The sequence below is a fragment of the Apium graveolens genome, chromosome 8 (assembly GCF_009905375.1).
Source record: "Apium graveolens cultivar Ventura chromosome 8, ASM990537v1, whole genome shotgun sequence".
Classification (NCBI taxonomy): domain Eukaryota; kingdom Viridiplantae; phylum Streptophyta; class Magnoliopsida; order Apiales; family Apiaceae; genus Apium; species Apium graveolens.
Genome location: NC_133654.1, coordinates 243,810,467 through 243,830,874, shown reverse-complemented (window position 1 = coordinate 243,830,874; position 20,408 = coordinate 243,810,467). Strand labels below are relative to the sequence as shown.

Here is a 20,408-nt window from a genome sequence, read left to right as displayed (position 1 = left end):
AAGGGCATAGAGGAGGATGAGATTACGGACGGAATCGTGGACACGGAAATTTCGTGGTCGGTTTCGTAATCAGTATAAATCTGGTCACCTGAAGTGGTAGCATGATGGATACACCAACTCTGGCCACCAGAAGTGGCAGAATGAGATGCCAAATAATAGGAAGACACCACCAGAAGGAGATACTAGAGATATCTATTTTAGATGTGGGGCTCATGGACATTGGACTCGTAGTTATCGTACACCCAAATATCTTGTAGAACTTTACAGTCATCTAAAAAGCAGAATGGATAAATTATGGAAATAAACTTGGCTAGTTATAATGATGAACCGATGATTAAGACCACAAATGAGCTAGAAAATGGTGTTAATATCTATTATGGCCTAGATGACTAGTTTTCATATGCACTTCTTTTATGTCATGTGTTGCATCTACTTGTTTCGACATCTACATCCATGTACTTGTTTTATGTTCTTATTATATATTCTAGTTTTATGTACTTTGTTTATCTTAATAAAGTCATTTTTCACTTATATATGTACACAACACAAAAAAGGGAGACATATGTATTGCTGACTGCGCAACTACTCACACAATTCTACAAAACCAGAAGTATTTTTCTCAGTTAACTAAAACCAATTCACAAGTATGGACAATTTCTAGTACGTCTAATATAATCGAAGGTTTTGGAAAGGCTAATTTTTCTCTACAGAATGAGACACAGGTTCATATACCAAATGCCCTATACTCTAGCAAGTCAAGGAACCTCTTAAGTTTTAAGGATATCCGTTTTAATGATTTTCACGTGGAAACTACTAGTGAGGGTGGAAAAGAATATCTCTTAATCACTTTATCTATCTCAGACTATAAGAAAATCTTGGAGAATTTACCATCAGTCTCTTCTGGGTTGTATATGAAAGGAATATGTCCTAAGTCCAATCATGTATTAGGATTTAGGAATAACTTCCTGTGTAATCTGTTTTGATTTCATTGATATTAATAAAAGACTTGTTTTGTTTTTATTACGGGCTTTATCTATTTAAGTGTTTAAATAAGATATACCATAGTTTAGAGTAAAGTTTTTTATGGATTATGATGAGATCATAATAGTGAGACCTAAAAGATGATAACTCTAAACTTAAATAGTTCCTGATCATAGGATTACTAACTGGTAATTAATAATCCGCAAAGATCGGTACATACTATGCTTGCTTCATTATGAAGGATGTCTGTTCTCATAGACATTTGTGTGGTGATACTATAGCTAGTATGTAGGTGCTTATTATAGAATAAGTTTACTGAACATGACTCGCCCAGCTGAACAACTGATGGAGTTCACTCACGTGTCAGCAGTTGTTCACATAGTGATAGTTGTACAAGTATCCTTAGACTTGAGGTCATCATAGTAATCTTGTGTACACTGAACTATGCTTTGGTTTAGTTCTTAGTCTTCAGGGACAATTATTAGGGCTCTTCTGGGTATAGGAATTTGTACACGAAGATAGTGTATGATCAATAAAGGATCTACCCCTTCCAGTGAAGGAAGCGAATGTTCAAGGCTGATCCACTTATGCTAGTTCAGGAATCTCTGGCCAGAGTAAATGAAATTAGAAAGGAGTTTCTAATTTGCATAGAACTACGCATAGTAAATGGTAAGCAAGTGATTGAATTAGATAGGCTTGACACGAGATCCATGTCTTGTATTTAATCGGGACATTGTAGGGTAGAAGGAGTTTATTGTATGGTAACTATTCACTGAATAGGTTCTTGGTATTCTAAGCAGTGAATTCATATTATCCGGATAGTCGCGATATGCTGAGAAGTATCCCTCACGATGTAGAATAAATGTGATTAATTAATTAATCATATTTAATAAATTAGAGAATTTATATAAATAATGATAAAATAGTTTTATTATTATTTATTTCTACTACCGGCTTAATATTAAACCTACAGGGTCACACCATAAAAAGAGAATGATTTAATGGTGGAGGAATTAATTAATAATGGCTAATAATTATTTATTTGTGAAATAAATAATTAATTGGCAAATTTAATAATTGATTAAATGAGATTTAATTGATTATAAATTAATTAAGAAAAGTTCTTAATATTATTAATTAAGGATTTAATTTTTGGAAATTAAATCAAGAGAGAGAATTATTTCTAAAGTGTTTAGAAAAAGGATTAATAATTAAAAGGTGTTTTAATTATTAATGAGAATAATAAATGGGATAATAATAATAATATTTATGGGAAAATTTCAGCTGAAAATTTTGCCTATAAATACACTATTATAGACCCTGTTTTTATTTGAACCCCATAAACCCAAAAAAAGTTTGGAAAACCCAATTCTCTCCACCTCCTTCCTCCTCCTTAACATCGTTTTCTTGGTGGATACCGGTGGAGTGCTTCACACTTGAGGAGTAACTGCTAAGGATCTCTGATCGTTGTCTCCGAATTATTTTAAAGGTTGATTTGATCCCCCTATGTTTTTGCTACGATTTGCTTTTATTTGGATTTTGTATGTGTAAAAGTGTTTTACCATGCCCCCACTGCGTTTAAAATCCAACAATGGCATCAGAGCATAGGTTGTATGCATATAGATCTGTGGTAAAAAATTCAGAATTTTATGTGCTTGTATGAATTAATTATGATTTTTACAAGTTATATCATGGATTAATTTTGTCTGATGAGAAATCGTTTCTCAGAATAATTTTGAATGTTGATCTGGGTTCTACAAGTGTTGTAGATCGTGTGGGTATTTTTTTCATAATTTTATGATGTATATATTTTTTATTATGAATTTTTGAAGTTCTTGCAATTAAATTCATAATTAAATAAGTATATATATATGTAGTTGTAAGTAAGTATATATATATTATACTTCTGCTATTTGTACATCTGCTCTGTATTGTCTGTTGTGCTGCACAGAAGAAGACAGAGAAGTCTGACTTGCACGGCGATCGAGATAACTGTCAGGCGGCGGAAAAAGAAAAAAAAAGGGGGGGTGTCGCGCATTCCGGGAATGCGTTACACACCTGTGGCGCATTCACGGAATGCGTTACACCTTTTAATTGGTTAAAAGGGTTGTAACGCATCACTGAAATGCGTTACAGGGCTTGTAACGCGTTCTTGTAATGCGTTACAGCCCGACTATTTACATTAAAATTGATTTTCTGGGAGTTTCGTAACTCCGTTTTAGGCGTGCAATATACCGTTGGATTCGTTTTTCCGAGACGGATCTAATGGAGTGATCAATTTTAGTTTATATAAAAGTTTTGAACTGTTTATATTTCCATGAAGTGTTTTAAAGCTGTTTTTGACTATTTTTAATTGCTTTTAAATGCTTCATGTGATACATAGAGATGTATAATGCTTAGACTAATGTGTTAGATGATATAACATGCCTACCTTGATGTTTATTCATGTTGATATATGTGATATATGCTTAGTTTATCATGCGATGATAGATTTAGGTGAACTTAAATGAACATAAGGCGTTTGTTAGACAACCTAGTATAGTGAAATTGTTTCATAACCTTAAGAATAATATTATGAATACAATCATGAGATTCTTGTGTTTATGAAACACGTAATTGAATATGAATTTTCGATATGAGAGAAAGGATGATTCTGTCAACAACAGATTTCTATCTTTAAGAAAGGGTTATTAAGTGACGCCTCTTGACAATGCTCCACCCGATCTGGGAATCATCTGATTATTGATTATTGATTTGAAATATTTAATTTAAAAGGAAGAATCTCTTTATAATATGATTATGATTGTAACGTAATATAATCCCTCTAAAATTAAATAATATCAAGTAGTAATTGGCCAATGACACAACGGGCTTGTGTCGGTCATAGCCTTCCAACATGATAGAAAGTAGTTCTTATTTTTAAATCATTGTCGTTTCGTGCCACAGCCGAGGGCTTTGATTTCGAAATAAGAAATACTTGTCTATTACATAGAGATGTGTACATTGAATAAGAATCTAAAGGTCGTTACGTGCCACAGCCGTGGGCCTTTGGGGACTGATTCAATTGTACGGAATGTTGGGTTAGACTTGACTTAAAATATTGAGTTTGTCGTGCCACAGCCGTGACTCAATTATTCAAGAGGCTAAAGTTTGATTAAGGAATAACATTAGATGTAATTGACAAGAGTTGTCTGCCTATTGAACATTACATGGCGTTTCGTGCCACAACCGGGGTTGTGTAATGGAATGTAGGATCCCTATTCCCACTAGCATTATGAATGCTTAATTTTTCACGTAGGGGGTTGAATAAATTAGATAAACTAGTGGGAGCCACTTATGAATAAAGACCCGATTCATATAGTGTTTTTGAAATGAAATCGAATATTTGCTAAGTGTTGTTATGTGTTTATCATTTACAGATTTACTTTGTACGTTATGTCTTCTGCACTATCACTCAGGAGCATACTAGATGCTCACAAATTGACTGGTCCTAATTATGCTGACTGGCTTCGAAACTTGAGAATTGTTCTCAGGATTGAGAAGCTGGAATACGTGATTGACTCACCTAAGCCTACTGAACCTGCTAGTGATGCACATAATGATGAACATGTTGTGTATCGTAAGTGGATAGATGATGCAAATGTTGCTCAATGTATCATGCTAGCTTCCATGAACATTGAGCTACAGAAGCAACATGAGCATATGGATGCTCACACTATCCTCATGCATCTACAAGAGTTGTATGATGTGGCAGGGAGGACAGCTCGATATGAGATATCGAAGGAGCTGTTCAGTTGTAGGATGTCTGAGGGATCATCTGTGAATGACCATGTACTTAAGATGATCAATTTGATTGAACGTCTTGGACAACTTGGTTTTGCCATGGATGGGGAGCTGAGTCAAGACTTGGTCTTGCAATCGCTTCCGAGTTCGTTCTCGCAGTTTGTTGTGAACTTTCACATGAATAAGTTGGATGCCAGCCTGCCTGAACTCCACAATATGTTGAAGACTGCGGAATCGAATTTTCCCCTAAGAAGAGTTATGTTCTTCTAATTGGTGAAGGTTCCAATCCTAAGAAAAGGAAGAGGAACTCTTCCAAGAAGAAGAAAGTAGGTGAGAAAATGCCGGTTCCACCAAAAGCTGAAGACCCCAAGAGCAAAGTTATTTGCTTTCACTGTAACAAGGTGGGGCACTGGAAGAGTAACTACAAGGTTTACCTTGCAGAAATGAAGAAGAAGAAGGGTAGTGAGACTACCGCTTCTGATTCAGGTATGTTCATGATAGAAGTGAATATGTCATTAAATTAAATTTCTACTTGGGTATTAGATACCGCCTGTGGTTCTCAAATCTGCAATTTGTTGCAAGGACCAAGGAGAAGTAGGACTCTTGAGGAAGAGGAGGTGATTCTACTGATGGGAAATGGATCAAGAGTTGCTGCTGAAGATGTAGAATCATTTCATTTACATATGCCTACGGGCAAGACTATTGTTTTAAATAATTGTTATTTTGTTCTCTCGATTGTGAGGAATATTATTCCCATGTTAGACTTGGCTGGATTTTCATTTATTATTGAGAATAATGAATGTTCTATTCTTAGAGATAATATTCTTTATGGACGTGGTACTTTAAATAATGGTCTGTATAAATATGACATAATTTACTTCAGATTGAACAAACTAATAAAAGAAAAGGGATGATGAAAATATCACTTCATTGTGGCACTGCAGTCTCCATTTAGTAGACATGGAGAGAGGGCTGCAAATTTGCTAGGAATGGTACACACAGATGTATGTGGACAAATGTCTACGCAAGCCATGGGTGGATTTTCATACTTCATTACTTTCATAGATGATAGATCTGGATTCGGATATGTGTTTGATGAAACACAAGTCTGAGGCCTTTGAAGAGTTCAAAGAATATAAGTATGAAGTGGAGAAACAACCAAACATAGTATTATAACTCTTCGATCAGATCGAGGTGGTGAATACTTTAATGGATTGTTTCTAGATTATCTCAAAGTAAATGGTATAGTCTCTCAGTGGACTCCTCCAGATTGGTATCTGAAAGGAGAAATCGAACTTTGTTAGACATAGTTCGGTCCATGATGAGCTATGCAAATCTTCCAGTATTCCTATGGGGTTATGCATTGGAAACCTCAGCATATTTACTGAATATGGTGCCTTCCAAAATCTGTTCCTCAAACTTCGTATGAGATATGGAAAGAAAGGAAACCGAGTCTTAAACACGTTAAGATTTGGGGATGTCCAGCTTATGTCAAGTAAGTTGACCCAGATAAGCTGGAATATCGATCCGTAAAATATAGTTTTGTGGGATATCCTAAAGAGACTTTAGGGTATTACTTTTACACCAATCATCGGGTGTTTGTCTCCAGACATGCTACCTTCTTGGAAAAGGAGTTTATCCTTGAAGGAAACAGTGGGAGCAAAATTGAACTTGATGAAGTTCAAGAAGCACAAACTACTACAGATCGAGTGGAAACACCTGTTCTGACTGAACAACCTTTTATGGAACAGCCCATTCATAGATCAGGGGGAGTGTCTCGCCAACCTGAGAGGTATTATGGCCTTGTCATTGAGAATGACAATGAGTTGTCGATCATTGATGATGACGACCCTGTAACCTATAATGAGGCTATGAGTAGTGTTGACTCAGAGAAATGGCATAGTGCCATGAAATCCGGAATGGAATCTATGTATACGGTATACGAAAGAATGATTGGAGCAGATGGCTAGGTGGAGACCTATAAGGCCAGGCTTTTGGCAAAATGATTCAAACAAAGGCAATGGATTGACTTTGATGAAACCTTTTACCTGTAGCCCTGTTAAAATCAGTTCAGATTTTGCTTGCGATTGCTGCTTACTACGACTATGAGATCTGGCATATAGCCAGATCGTTTTCTTTCCAAGGGAAATGAAAACCTAGTGTATAAGCTACTGCGAACCATATGTGGTTTAAAGCAAGCTTCTCGAAAGATGGAACATTCGTTTTGATGAGACAATCAAAGAGTTTGATTTTATCAAAAAACGTAGATGAACCATGCGTCTACAAAAGGGTTAGTGGGAGTGCGATAACATTTCTTGTATTGTATTGAAATAGAGTTGACACACATAACAACATAGCAGACCCACTCACAAAGCTACTTTTTGAAAGTAACTTTGATCGTCATAAAGATGAGATGGGTATTAGATACCAGAGTGACTGGCTTTAGTACAAGTGGGAGATTGAAAGGAATATGTCCTAAGTCCAATCATGTATTAGGATTTAGGAATAACTTCCTGTGTAATCTGTTTTGATTTCATTGATATTAATAAAAGACTTGTTTTGTTTTTATTACGGGCTTTATCTATTTAAGTGCTTAAATAAGATATACCATAGTTTAGAGTAAAGCTTTTTATGGATTATGATGAGATCATAATAGTGAGACCTAAAAGATGATAACTCTAAACTTAAATAGTTCCTGATCATAGGATTACTAACTGGTAATTAATAATCCGCAAAGATCAGTACATACTATGCTTGCTTCATTATGAAGGATGTCTGTTCTCATAGACATTTGTGTGGTGACACTATAGCTAGTATATAGGTGCTTATTATAGAATAAGTTCACTGAACATGACTCGCCCAGCTGAACAACTGATGGAGTTCACTCACGTGCCAGCAGTTGTTCACATAGTGATAGTTGTACAAGTATCCTTTGACTTGAGGTCATCATAGTAATCTTGTGTACACTGAACTATGCTTTGGTTTAGTTCTTAGTCTCCAGGGACAATTATTAGGGCTCTTCTGGGTATAGGAATTTGTACACGAAGATAGTGTATGATCAATAAAGGATCTACCCCTTCCAGTGAAGGAAGCGAATGTTCAAGGCTGATCCACTTATGCTAGTTCAGGAATCTCTGGCCAGAGTAAATGAAATTAGAAAGAAGTTTCTAATTTGCATAGAACTACGCATAGTAAATGGTAAGCAAGTGATTGAATTAGATAGGCTTGACACGAGATCCATGCCTTGTATTTAATCGGGACATTGTAGGGTAGAAGGAGTTTATTGTACGGTAACTATTCACTGAATAGGTTCTTGGTATTCTAAGCAGTGAATTCATATTATCCGGATAGTCGCGATATGCTGAGAAGTATCCCTCACGATGTAGAATAAATGTGATTAATTAATTAATCATATTTAATAAATTAGAGAATTTATATAAATAATGATAACATAGTTTTATTATTATTTATTTCTACTACCAGCTTAATATTGAACCTACAGGGTCACACCATAAAAAGAGAATGATTTAATGGTGGAGGAATTAATTAATAATGGCTAATAATTATTTATTTGTGAAATAAATAATTAATTGGCAAATTTAATAATTGATTAAATGAGATTTAATTGATTATAAATTAATTAAGAAAAGTTCTTAATATTATTAATTAAGGATTTAATTTTTGGAAATTTAATCAAGAGAGAGAATTATTTTTAAAGTGTTTAGAAAAAGGATTAATAATTAAAAGGTGTTTTAATTATTAATGAGAATAATAAATGGGATAATAATAATAATATTTATGAGAAAATTTCAGCTGAAAATTTTGCCTATAAATACACTATTATAGACCCTATTTTTATTTGAACCCCATAAACCCAAAAAAAGTTTGGAAAACCCAATTCTCTCCACCTCCTTCCTCCTCCTTAACATCGTTTTCTTGGTGGATACCGGTGGAGTGCTTCACACTTGAGGAGCAACTGCTAAGGATCTCTAATCGTTGTCTCCGAATTATTTTAAAGGTTAGATTCGATCCCCCTATGTTTTTGCTACGATTTATATGCTTTTATTTGGATTTTGTATGTGTAAAAGTGTTTTACCATGCCCCCGCTGCATTTAAAATCCAACAGTATACCACACAAATAAAGGTCATTGAGTCTTACAATGTCACTATTCCCAAAATTGTTGATCCAAAATCCCTTATTATGTGACATGATAGACTTGGTCATCCAGGAGTCTCTATGATGCATCGTATTATTGGAAATTCTACGGGATATCCTCTTAGATACCATAAGATCATACCACAAGATGAACTTCCCTGTTTAGCTTGTTCTCTATGTAGGATTTTATCTATCACGGAAGCATGGTAAAACAATTTTACATATATAAAATCCATATAATATGCATGCAGATCGTAAATAAAATCGAGGGATCGATTTCTAACCTTTAAAAGCGATCCAAGAACAACGAGCGAAGATCCTTAGCAGCTGCTCCTCAAGTGTGAAGCACTCCACCGGTATCCACCAAGAAAACGATGTAATGAAGGAGGAGGAGGTGGAGAGAATTATGGTTTTGTAAATCTTTTGGGTTGAGGCAAAAATAGGGTTTATAATAGTATATTTATAGGAAAAAATTTCAGCTGAAAATTTTCCCATAAAATATTATTATTATTAACCCTTTATTATTCTCACTAATAATTAAAATACCTTTTAATTATTAATCCTTTTTTAAACTCTTTAGAAATAATTCTTTCACTTGATTTAATTTCCAAAAATTAAATTCTTAATTAATAATATTAAGAACTTTTCTTAATTAATTTATAATCAATTAAATCTCATTTAATCAATTATTAAATTTGCCAATTAATTATTTATTTCAAAAATAAATAATTATCAGCCATTATTAATTAATTCCCCCACCATTAAATCATTCTCTTTTATGGTGTGACCCTGTAGGTTCAATATTAAGCTGGTAGTAGAAATAAATAATAAAACTATTTTATTATTATTTATATAAATTCTCTAATTCATTAAATATGATTAATTAATTAATCATATTTATTCTACATCATGAGGGATACTTCTCAAAATATCACGACTATCCGGATAATACAAATTCACTGTTTAGAATACCAAGAACCTATTCAGTGAATAGTTACCGTACAATTAATTCCTTCTACCCTGCAATGTCACGATTAAATACAAGACATGGAACTTGTGTCAAACCTATCTTATTTAATCACTTGCTTTCCCATTCACTATGTTTAGTTCTATTTAATGTAATTTAGAAACTCCTTTCTAATTTCATTCACTCTGGCCAGAGATTTCTGAACTAACATAAGTGGATCAGCATTGAACATTCTCTTCCTTCACTGGAAGGGGTAGATCCTCTATTGATCATACACTATCTTCGTGTACAAATTTCTATACCCAGTAGAGCCCTTATAATTGTCCCTGGAGACTAAGAACTAAACCAAAGCATAGTTCAGTGTACACAAGATGACTATGATGACCTCAAGTCTAAGGATACGTGTACAACTATCACTATGTGAACAACTGCTGACACGTGAGTGAACTCCATCAGTTTTTCATCTGTGTGAGTCATGTTCAGTGAACTTATTCTATAATAAGCACCTACATATTAGCTATAGTGTCACCACACAAATGTCTATGAGAACAGACATCCCTCATAATGAAGCAAGCATAGTATGTACCGATCTTTGCGGATTATTAATTACCAGTTAGTAATCCACGACCAGGAACTATTTAAGTTTAGAGTTATCATCTTTTAGGTCTCATTATTATGATCTCATCACAATCCATAAAAAGTTTTACTCTAAACTGTGGTATATCTTATTTAAACACTTAAAATAGATAGAGCCCGCAATAAAAAAACAAAACAAGTCTTTTATTAATATTGATGAAATCAAAACAGATTACATAAAAGTTATTCCTAAATCCTCATACATGATTGGACTTAGGACATATCTCTTTCACTCTAGAAAAATTAATGGTTCGACCATCTCCTGTTAAACTTCAAACCGAATCCCCCAAGTTCTTTAAACAGATCCAAAATGATATTTGTGGTCCCATTCATCCATCTTCAGGCCCATTTAGATATTTTATGGTTTTAATTGATGTATCAACCAGATGGTCTCATGTATGTCTACTTTCTACCCGAAATTTAGCCTTTGCCAAACTGCTTGCCCAAATAATAAAGTTACGAGCCCAATTCCCTGACCATCCTATTAAATCAATTCGTTTAGATAATGCTGCTGAATTTACATCCTCCACTTTCAATGATTATTGTATGATGGTAGGAATCTCACTCAAACATCCAGTAGCGTATTTACATACCCAAAATGGTTGGCAAAATTCTTGATCAAAAGACTTCAACTTATCGCTCGTACCTTACTTCTTAGAGCCAACTTACCTACATCTGTTTGGGGTCATGCTATATTACATGCTGCGAACCTAATAAGGATTAGGCCATCCGCCTATCATAAACAATCTCCCCATCAACTAGCACTTGGTCAAATTCCTGATTTCTCTCATTTTAGGATATTTGGTTGTGCCGTATATGTTCCCATTGCCCCACCTCAAAGGTTAAAGATGAGACCGCAAAGGAAGATGGGTATATATGTCTGTTTTGATTCACCATCTATTATAAGATATCTTGAACCGCTAACTGGGGATGTTTTTACTGCTTGCTATGCTGATTGTCAATTTGATGAGTCAATATTTTCCACATTAGGAGGAGATAAATTATTGCATAAGATAAACCCTGACTTGACATGGAATGCATCAGGATTAAATGCTTTAGATCCGCGAATATGAAGTTTAAAGAATTATTCATATGCAAAATATTGCTAATCAAATGCCAGATGCTTTTAGTGATTCTAGGCATATTGTTAAATCACATATACCTGCCATTAATGCCCCAACAACGGTTGAAATACCTATTCATAAATCAGTTCCCGAAGAATTGATTAATAATTCAAAACCATGCCAGAAGCGTGGTAAACCAATTGGTGCAAAAGATGTTGTACCACGAAAACGGGAAACGATTGGACATGCCTCTGAAGTGGCAAATGTTCCAGACAATATCCCAGAAGTGGTATCACCTCCTGAAGAGGTTAAAACCCCTGAAGTGGCAGTGAAAAAACCACCAGAAGTGGTATTACCTCTAGAAGAGGAAATTGCCCCTGAAGTGGCACATACTTCCGTAAAAGCTAAGGTACCTGAAAGTTATGAGGTCTCATTGAGTTATGTACATAACGGAAAATTATTGGATCGTGGGAGTATTGAAGTTGATGATGTATATGCTTTTTTTCGTGGCATGTGATATTATTATGAACTCCGATCCACAACCACAAAATATGGAAGAATGTCGACAAAGAGATGATTGATCAAAATGGAAAGTTACAATCCATGAAGAATTGCAATCCTTGCGCAAAAAAAATGTATTTGGACTTGCAGTCCGAACACCAGATGGTGTGGTCCCCGTTGGGAACATATGGGTATTTGTATGAAAACGAAATGAGAGAAATGAAATTGTAAGATATAAAGCCCGGCTCGTAGCCCATGGATTCTCTCAAAGGCCTGAATTTGATTACCAGGAAACTTACTCTCATGTGATGGATGAAGTTACTTTTCGTTTTCTTATGGGTATGGCTTGTATGGAAAAATTGGAAACACGTCTGATGGATGTTGTGACAGCCTACCTATATGGATCACTTGATATTGATATCCATATGAAAATCCTTGAAGGATTAAAATTGGATGAGACTAAGACTCGTCATTTATACTCAGTTAAATTACAACGATCAATATATGGACTGAAACAATCTGGTCATATGTGGTACAACATGCTTAGTGAATACCTATTGAATGATGGGTATGTTAATGATAAAGTATATCCATGTGTGTTTATTAAAAGATCTCTAATTGGTTTCGTTATTATTGTTGTATATGTGGACGATTTGAATATTGTAGGTACTTCTGAAGATATTGCTAATGCTGCTAATTATTTGAAAAATGAGTTTCAAATGAAAGATCTTGGAAAAATAAAGTTCTGTTTAGGTTTACAGATGGAACACTTATCTTCAGGAATATTTGTTCATCAATCAACCTACAAAGAAAAAGTTCTTGATCGATTTTACATGGACAAATCTCATCCTCTAACTACACCGATGGTGGTTCGGTCACTTAAAGTTGAAAAGTATCCATTTCGTCCCAGAAAAGAAGATGAAAATCCACTTGGACCACAAGTTCCATATCTCAGTGCAATTGGCGCTCTTATGTACCTCGCAAACAACACACGACCTGATATTGCTTTTGCTGTGAATCTATTAGCAAGATTCGGTGCAGATCCAACTAAAAGACATTGGGATGGAATCAAGCATATATTGAGATATCTTCGGGGGACAATTGATCTTGGATTATTCTTTTCAAATAATTCGAAAACACAGCTGGTTGGATATGCAGATGCTGGATACTTATCAGATCCTCATGTTGGACGATCACAGATAGGTTACTTATTCACATATTGCGGTACTGCTATCACTTGGAAATCTACAAAACAGACCATGGCTGCAACTTCATCAAATCATGCAGAATTACTAGCAATCCATGAAGCAAGTAGGGAATGTCTCTAGCTACGATCCATAATCCAACATATTCGACATTCATGTGGATTATCAAATATTACAGACAACCCCACTATTTTGTTTGAAGATAATTCAGCTTGCATTAAACAGTTAATGGAAGGATATATCAAGGGAGATCGAACAAAACACATCTTACCAAAATTCTTCCACACTCACGAATTACAAGAGAATGGAGATATTGAGGTACAACAAGTTCAATCATGTGATAATCTGGCGGATATACTTACAAAGTCACTACCGACATCAACATTTGAGAAGCTACGAAATAACATCGGAATGCGAAGATTGAAGAACATATTACATCAAGATGTCAATATATGAGATATTTTATTCAGGGGGAGACTGTACTCTTTTTCTTTCGTCAAGGTTTTTATCCCACCGGGTTTTCATTGCAAGGTTTTAACGAGGTAGTCAATCTTTGAGATACTCACATTTGACAATCAAGGGGGAGTAATGATTGTCAAATCTTACTAAGGAAGACTCGCGATACTTACTAAGGAATACTCGCACAACTTCTTAGATAAGAAACTTAGTAATCTTGATTAAAATCCTATCTTATCTTTTCGTGGCACGTGCAATCCTATCTTATCTTTTCGTAGCACGTGCAATCCTATTTTAACTTTTCGTAGTACGTGTAATCTTACCTTATCTTTTCGTAATACGTGTAATCCTATCATATCTTTCTGTAAGTATAAATAGGACCTTCAGTTATTGAAATCAGACACACTGATAACATATTGAACAACAATTCTCTCTCTTCAATTTCTACTCTCTATGTGCATTTATTAAGTCATACATTATCCAATTATTTGAGATTTACAACACGTTATTTACAACAATAGTCTCCTATTTTCCTATCTACATTATACTAAAACAAAATACATCTTACATCATCATATCTTATGTGTCAAATTATTCTTTAAAAGCTTACATCATCAAATACATGTGTCAAACTCTCATCAATTTGGCTGATGTCATCTTCTACTCACAATCCCGCTCATTTAATTTACTTTCAACCTCTCTCTTTCATTTATTACATCCACTAATTTTCTCTCTCACCCGTTTCTTATTTCTCTCTTACCTATTTCTCATTCTCTTTTTTTTTCTCATTTTTTTTCTTAAATTAATAATTTTAATAGTTTTATTTTCTTCACTAATTTTATCTTATTCAAAATTAATTTTATTTACACCAATATTCATTATTATATTTTAATATTTAATAAAAAATTGATAATCAATATTTGTATTTTGGGTAATATTATTTTTTGAGTTTCAGTGTTTATAATTTTATTCTACTCTCATTATTATGTATTAAAAATATTATAATAATATATGTATATATAATTCAAATTAAGTTATTTCAAAATAATTTTTTTAAAATAATTATATAATATAACCGGGTATCGGCCCGAGAACTAATCTAGTAAAAATATATTATTTAATACTCCTTTTATTCATGTTTTTAAAACATTAAAATCCAAATCATTCACCATCACCAATTTCCATATAGCCAGCTCAGCACCACCTAGATATTTCCAGAACCCCAATCCAATACGACATCGTGCCGTTCACAATCATCCTGCGACGTCGTTTCAGCTTACTTAGAAAAGGCATATATATTCAATTGATTCCCCTATTCAGTTTTTCACTCTTTTTTTCGCCCAAGTCTCTCTCTCTCTCTCTCTCTCTCTCTCTCTCTCTCTCTCTCTCTCTCTCTCTCTTCCCGATTTAATTTTTCTAGGGTTAGGGTTTGAATTTACTTTGAAAATATACATAAATACGTAATTATAAATATTGTAAATGGCGCAAGCTTAGTATCAATATTCAAGTGGTCAACCATGGATTAATATCATCTCACCCTCTCTCTCTCTCTCTCTGGTAATACTCCTCTCTCTCTCTCGCTCTCTCTCTATCTCTCTCTCGCTCTCTCTCTATCTCTCTCTCAGGCACACACGTAACTGTGTATAATTGCAATATGTAATTGTAGTCTGTGAATTTTAGGGTTAGGGTTACTTATTGGTACCGATTTATGATTGATTGGATTTGCATCTATCTTCTGTACTTGAATAAACTTTAATTCGTGTTTTAAACATGAATTTTAATTGATTTTGTTTGAATATTAGTCTATATCCTTATTGTATAGGCGTAGTTTTTGTTTATAGGGCGAGAACACCTGAGACAATTTATGTATTTTTACGAATTCTTAAAATAATTTGGCGAACAATATATTTATGACATTTAGGGTAAAACTTTTTACATCTGAGTGCGAGTTTGAGCTGTATTTATATAAAGTAGAGCCTCCATGAATTAATACCCCATGATGATTTTGGATTTTCCAGTCTTAACATAATAGAGATTAGAGACGTGTATTTAGACTATAAATTAATAAAAATTTACTGGTCACGAGGTTATTGGTTTATAGAGGTTTTAAGTGTGATGTGAGTTGTTTTTTAGTTTGTGATATTTGTAGTAGCATATTGTAAAGTGAAATTCTACTTGTGACTAGACTGCGTCTGTTTGTACAGTGGTGCTAGTCCTGGGATGGAAGTTTATAACATTCCTGAACATGGACATGCAGATGCCTATCTGGTAATTTCTATATATATATATGTGTGTGTGTGTGTGTGCTGATTGAAAATATGACTTTGTAATGCACAGTTGTAATGTGAATTTTATGAAATGTATTTTGCAAACTTTGTTGAACTGGGGTTATAATTGTCTAATTTTGTACTTCAGATTCAAGGTACCGAGTTGAATTCTCAATTAACAAGTCCAATTATAGAACAAATTGGAACAATGTATAACAACGTAGCCCCGGAGTTTGCTGTTCAGCAGGGCGTGTACTATCCTACTACCACCAATTATGGGTATATCTGTACAGGTGATGTATTGTGGTCGTGAAATACTGTGTTCTTTCATCTTTTGTGATTCATAATTACATATTGGCAGTGTTTTTTATATTATCAGGAATGGAATCACCTAACGATTGGAATGACCACCAAAGAATTTTTGGATTGGATGGTCAAGAAATTCAGTATGCGGTGAGGATCCGTACTCTTTATTTTTTTTTTGCTTTGCTTTGTGAACCCTAAGGTTTTTTCTAACAAAATTGTATCATCTTTAGATATAGCTACTAATTTTCTAAATGTTCTTTTCCAGGGTGCGCAAGCTGAAAATTTTCCCTATTTATATTATACTCCTAGCTATGAATATACAGAGTCTCCATACAACCCGTATAACCCTTACATTCCTGGTGCCATGATAGGCATTGATGGGTCATATATTGGGTCGCAACAGTACTACACAGTTCCCTCCTATGAAAACACAGTAACTACGCCTGGCTATTACCCCATGGTTGTCCAGTCGGGACCAGATATCTACCCAAATAGTACCTTTGAGCCATTTAGGGATGTAGCATCGTCCGTTCCTAGTAGAACTGATGGCCCTGTTCTCAAGCATCACTTGTCTCCAGCATCTGCTGCCTTTTCATTGAATCCTTCCAGGATTACTTCTAACCTAACTAACTCATTCACAAGGGGATCTGGTGGGTCAAAGATTAATGCTGGCCCAAGCAAGCAGCATGTTCCTCATGGTAGTGTACCATCAAATGGTTATTCCAAAACAACAGTGTCAAATGTTTTCCAGGTTGGCCTTTTTAACTAATTTCTAAGCTAATAGCTTTTTGTATAATTAAAGCATTTCCTTTAATTTGTATTTCTATGTTGTCTACAGGGTAGAGGCACTCAAACTGTTGATAACCTTTCTCATGGCAAGGTTTGGTCTAATCGTAACCAAGTAAAAGTATCACAGCCTGGTAATGTCATGTCTAGTTTTGTTTCGAGTGTCCAGGGGAGAACTGTGATGGATAAGGTTCAAACTAAATTCAATGCTGGCCATGGAAGTCCTGATGTATCTTCTGAACAGAACAGAGGTCCTAGAACTAGTAAATCAACAAAAATATTGGCTGTAAAAGCCTTTACAAGCAAGACTGGAGAAGGTGATCCTCAAGGAAATATAATTATTCATACAGATCAGTATAACAAGGACGATTTCCCGGTGGACTATGTGAATGCAAAGTTTTATACTATTAAATCATACAGTGAGGATGATGTGCACAAGAGTATCAAGTACAATGTGTGGTCATCGACGCCTAACGGAAACAAGAAGCTCAATGTTGCTTATGATGATGCGAGGAGAATGGCAGGAGAGGATCCCAAAGGCTGTCCTATCTTCCTCTTCTTCTCGGTAAGAGTTGATTTTCGTTTCCTTTTCTGATATTACAGTTTCTATATGTTAATTTTTGATTGCGCTACCTGACTAATATGGATTACCACCTTTTTCCAATGAAGGTAAATGCTAGTGGTCAATATTGTGGAGTTGCTGAGATGACGGGAGCTGTAGATTTTTATAAAGATATGGATTTCTGGCAGCAAGATAAATGGCATGGGAGCTTCCCTGTCAAGTGGCACATTATAAAAGATGTTCCAAACCCAAACTTTCGGCATATCATCTTAGAGAACAATGAGAACAAGCCAGTGACCAATAGCAGGGACACTCAAGAGGTATGATTTTTACAAAATAATAGTTTTCTCGATCTACTTTTGGATTGACAAGCTTATACGTTATTTGTGTGGAATTATGTATTAAAAGACAATAGTTGCGTGTTTGTTTTTACTTGCGGAGCCCTTTATAAATGTGTTTACGTGTTTTCCATTTTATTTTCTTACCTTAGATTCTTCATATTATTGGTCTCCTGTTGCATCTATAAGCAAAATATTCCTAAAAAAGAAATGACCTAATCTACTTTGGACCGTTACAATTTGTCTAGCAATGTGATACTAAGTTGACTATCTGAAAATGTGAAACCTTTGGCCCGGTTGTATAGAATTAATTATGATATCTTTCCTGGCTCATATATCTTTCCTGGCTCATATATCTTTCCTGGCTCATTTTAATTAAATAGATTGGTCGTTAGGTTTGGGGATAATTGGCATTGTATTTGTTCTTTCTTGTAAGTTGTATATGGCGAAATTATCTCATCGTTGTGATTTTCTAAAAATTCTTGTGATTTTACAGATAAGGTACAAAAAAGGTGTGGAGATGCTTAAAATATTCAAGCAATATACAGCAAAGACGTCATTGCTGGATGACTTCATGTACTATGAGAACCGACAAAAGCTCATGCAACAGGAAAAATCGAGCCTATTGATTAAAAGCTATGAGAATCCATTTATTTTGTCTCGCATTGAACCGCGCAAGCTCAATGGTGTTCTTAACTTGCCTTTAAATGAAATAGCGAAAATTGAGAAGAAGGACGAAAGCAATTTAGAAAAGGTTTCTATTTCAACTGCGCCGGTTTTGGCTGACGAAGTTGATAAAGGTGTTGAAAAAGATAATAATACATCTGCAACTGTAACTACCGATTATAAGGTGGAAGAGGAGAATGGTCTTCTGAAAATTGGTTCGCTCAGCATCAACCCGAAGAAGGCTGTTGACATGAATGCTGTGGATGGTGCTGGTGCTGGTGCTGGTGCTGGTGCAAATTCGCCAGTTGCAACCCTTCCTGTGGATACTGTTAATGCTGCCAAACCGGTCGACATTGTCACTGTTGGTTCAATGCCTGTTAAAGTTAATGGATACGCAAAAACAGTTGGATCTTTGACTGTTGGAACTATCCCTCTTGATCCTAGAGTACACAATGCGAATGGGACTGGTCTCTCTGCAAAGACTGGTTCTAAGAAAGGTTGATTGTGATCATAAATCCATATTACAACCGGAAGTGCATTTTACAAGCTAATGCAAAAGGCTAGACTATAATAATACATAAATCTTTTGGTGTGAGCTGAGTATTATTCTCGGTCAATTTAGGTCTAAAGAAGTATTCTTCTTAGGCCATCATTGGTGGTATGTTTACTTGTTTCCCCGGACTGAAATGTACAAGGTTGATTGAATTTGTAGCGGTTTTAGCAATTTTGACTGTGGTACTAGTTGTGAATTGGAAGTACAGAATGTAAACCTGGCTCTGGGTTACTGGGGCCCTTTGGATTTAATATTAAGAAATATGACATTATTTGCTGACTCAATTTTGTTATATTTTTAAAAATGTTGCCTGAGCTTTATTAATACAGTTATTCAATTTCTTGCACACCTACTGTGCAGTATGCTGCCCATATTAAAAGAAAGTGGAGTTTAATCAACGGGCAGTTGAGAGTTGAGGCTAGTTTTACTTGTATTTATGTCAGTTTGCATTGACACTTGAAAGTTGAAACCATTGTATATGTTAAAAAACCGGTAAAGAATGAAGTGTTATAATTGTTGTAATATACTAGCTTTAATATTTTAGAAGGGGCTATTAAATCTGAGAGGTAAAGAATGATAATCGGAGGGAGATAGAGAGCATATTTGTAAGATGCTTGGTGCAAATTTTTCATTTACCAAGGCTATATATTCATCAAGGCCATATATTTTTATAGCCAAGTTGAACAAAAACATTAAATGCATTATCAAAATTTCTACTTCTAAGACTAGCTTTACTATTTTACCAATTGACTTAAAAATTACAATCAATTATAACACTTCCCTTTGATTGTCATTTAACATGGATCATAGATTGCCTCGTTAAAACCTTGTTCAAAGAAAAACCCAGTGGGATAAAAACTTTAACGAAGGAAAAAGAGTACAATCTCCCCTGGAAAACTAATAATTCTCTGAATTTTGTTGTAACAAATCCTTGAGTCGACGCATTCCAATGTTATGTCGTAACTTCCCAAATGTTGAATTTGGTAATGATTTCGTGGATAAATCAGCAAGGTTGTCACATGACCGAATTTGTTGAACATCAATTTCACCATTCTTTTGAAGCTCATGAGTGTAGAAGAATTTTGGTGAAATGTGTTTTGTCCCGTCTCCTTTGATATATCCTTCCTTGAGTTGATCAATGCATGCAGTATTATCCTCAAACATAATAGTAGGACTTCTAG

At 34.8% G+C, this 20,408-nt stretch overlaps 1 protein-coding gene across 2 annotated transcripts; it reads left to right on the top strand.

Moving 5' to 3' along the window:
• Positions 1-15,098: 15,098 nt before the first annotated feature.
• Positions 15,099-19,506, top strand: LOC141676971 (uncharacterized). Of its 2 annotated transcripts, none has more exons than XM_074482695.1 (8): positions 15,099-15,303; positions 15,953-16,017; positions 16,165-16,309; positions 16,396-16,469; positions 16,588-17,073; positions 17,161-17,673; positions 17,778-17,990; positions 18,505-19,506. In XM_074482695.1, the coding sequence occupies exons 2-8, from the start codon at positions 15,970-15,972 to the stop codon at positions 19,174-19,176; spliced, it is 2,151 nt and encodes a 716-aa protein (XP_074338796.1). In that variant the 5' UTR covers positions 15,099-15,303; positions 15,953-15,969; the 3' UTR covers positions 19,177-19,506. The 2 variants fall into 2 exon arrangements, with proteins under 2 accessions (XP_074338796.1, XP_074338795.1); XM_074482694.1 differs by having other exon boundaries at positions 15,100-15,306; positions 15,954-16,017.
• Positions 19,507-20,408: the final 902 nt, after the last annotated feature.

What these genes read in the sequence shown, in the direction of transcription:
- LOC141676971 (XM_074482695.1), top strand. Translation starts at nt 15,970, where the DNA reads ATGGAAGTTTATAACATTCCTGAACATGGACATGCAGATGCCTATCTG. An exon ending in GACATGCAGATGCCTATCTG is followed by an intron (nt 16,018 to 16,164) that starts GTAATTTCTATA and finishes TTTGTACTTCAG; the next exon opens with ATTCAAGGTACCGAGTTGAA. An exon ending in CAGTGTCAAATGTTTTCCAG is followed by an intron (nt 17,074 to 17,160) that starts GTTGGCCTTTTT and finishes TGTTGTCTACAG; the next exon opens with GGTAGAGGCACTCAAACTGT.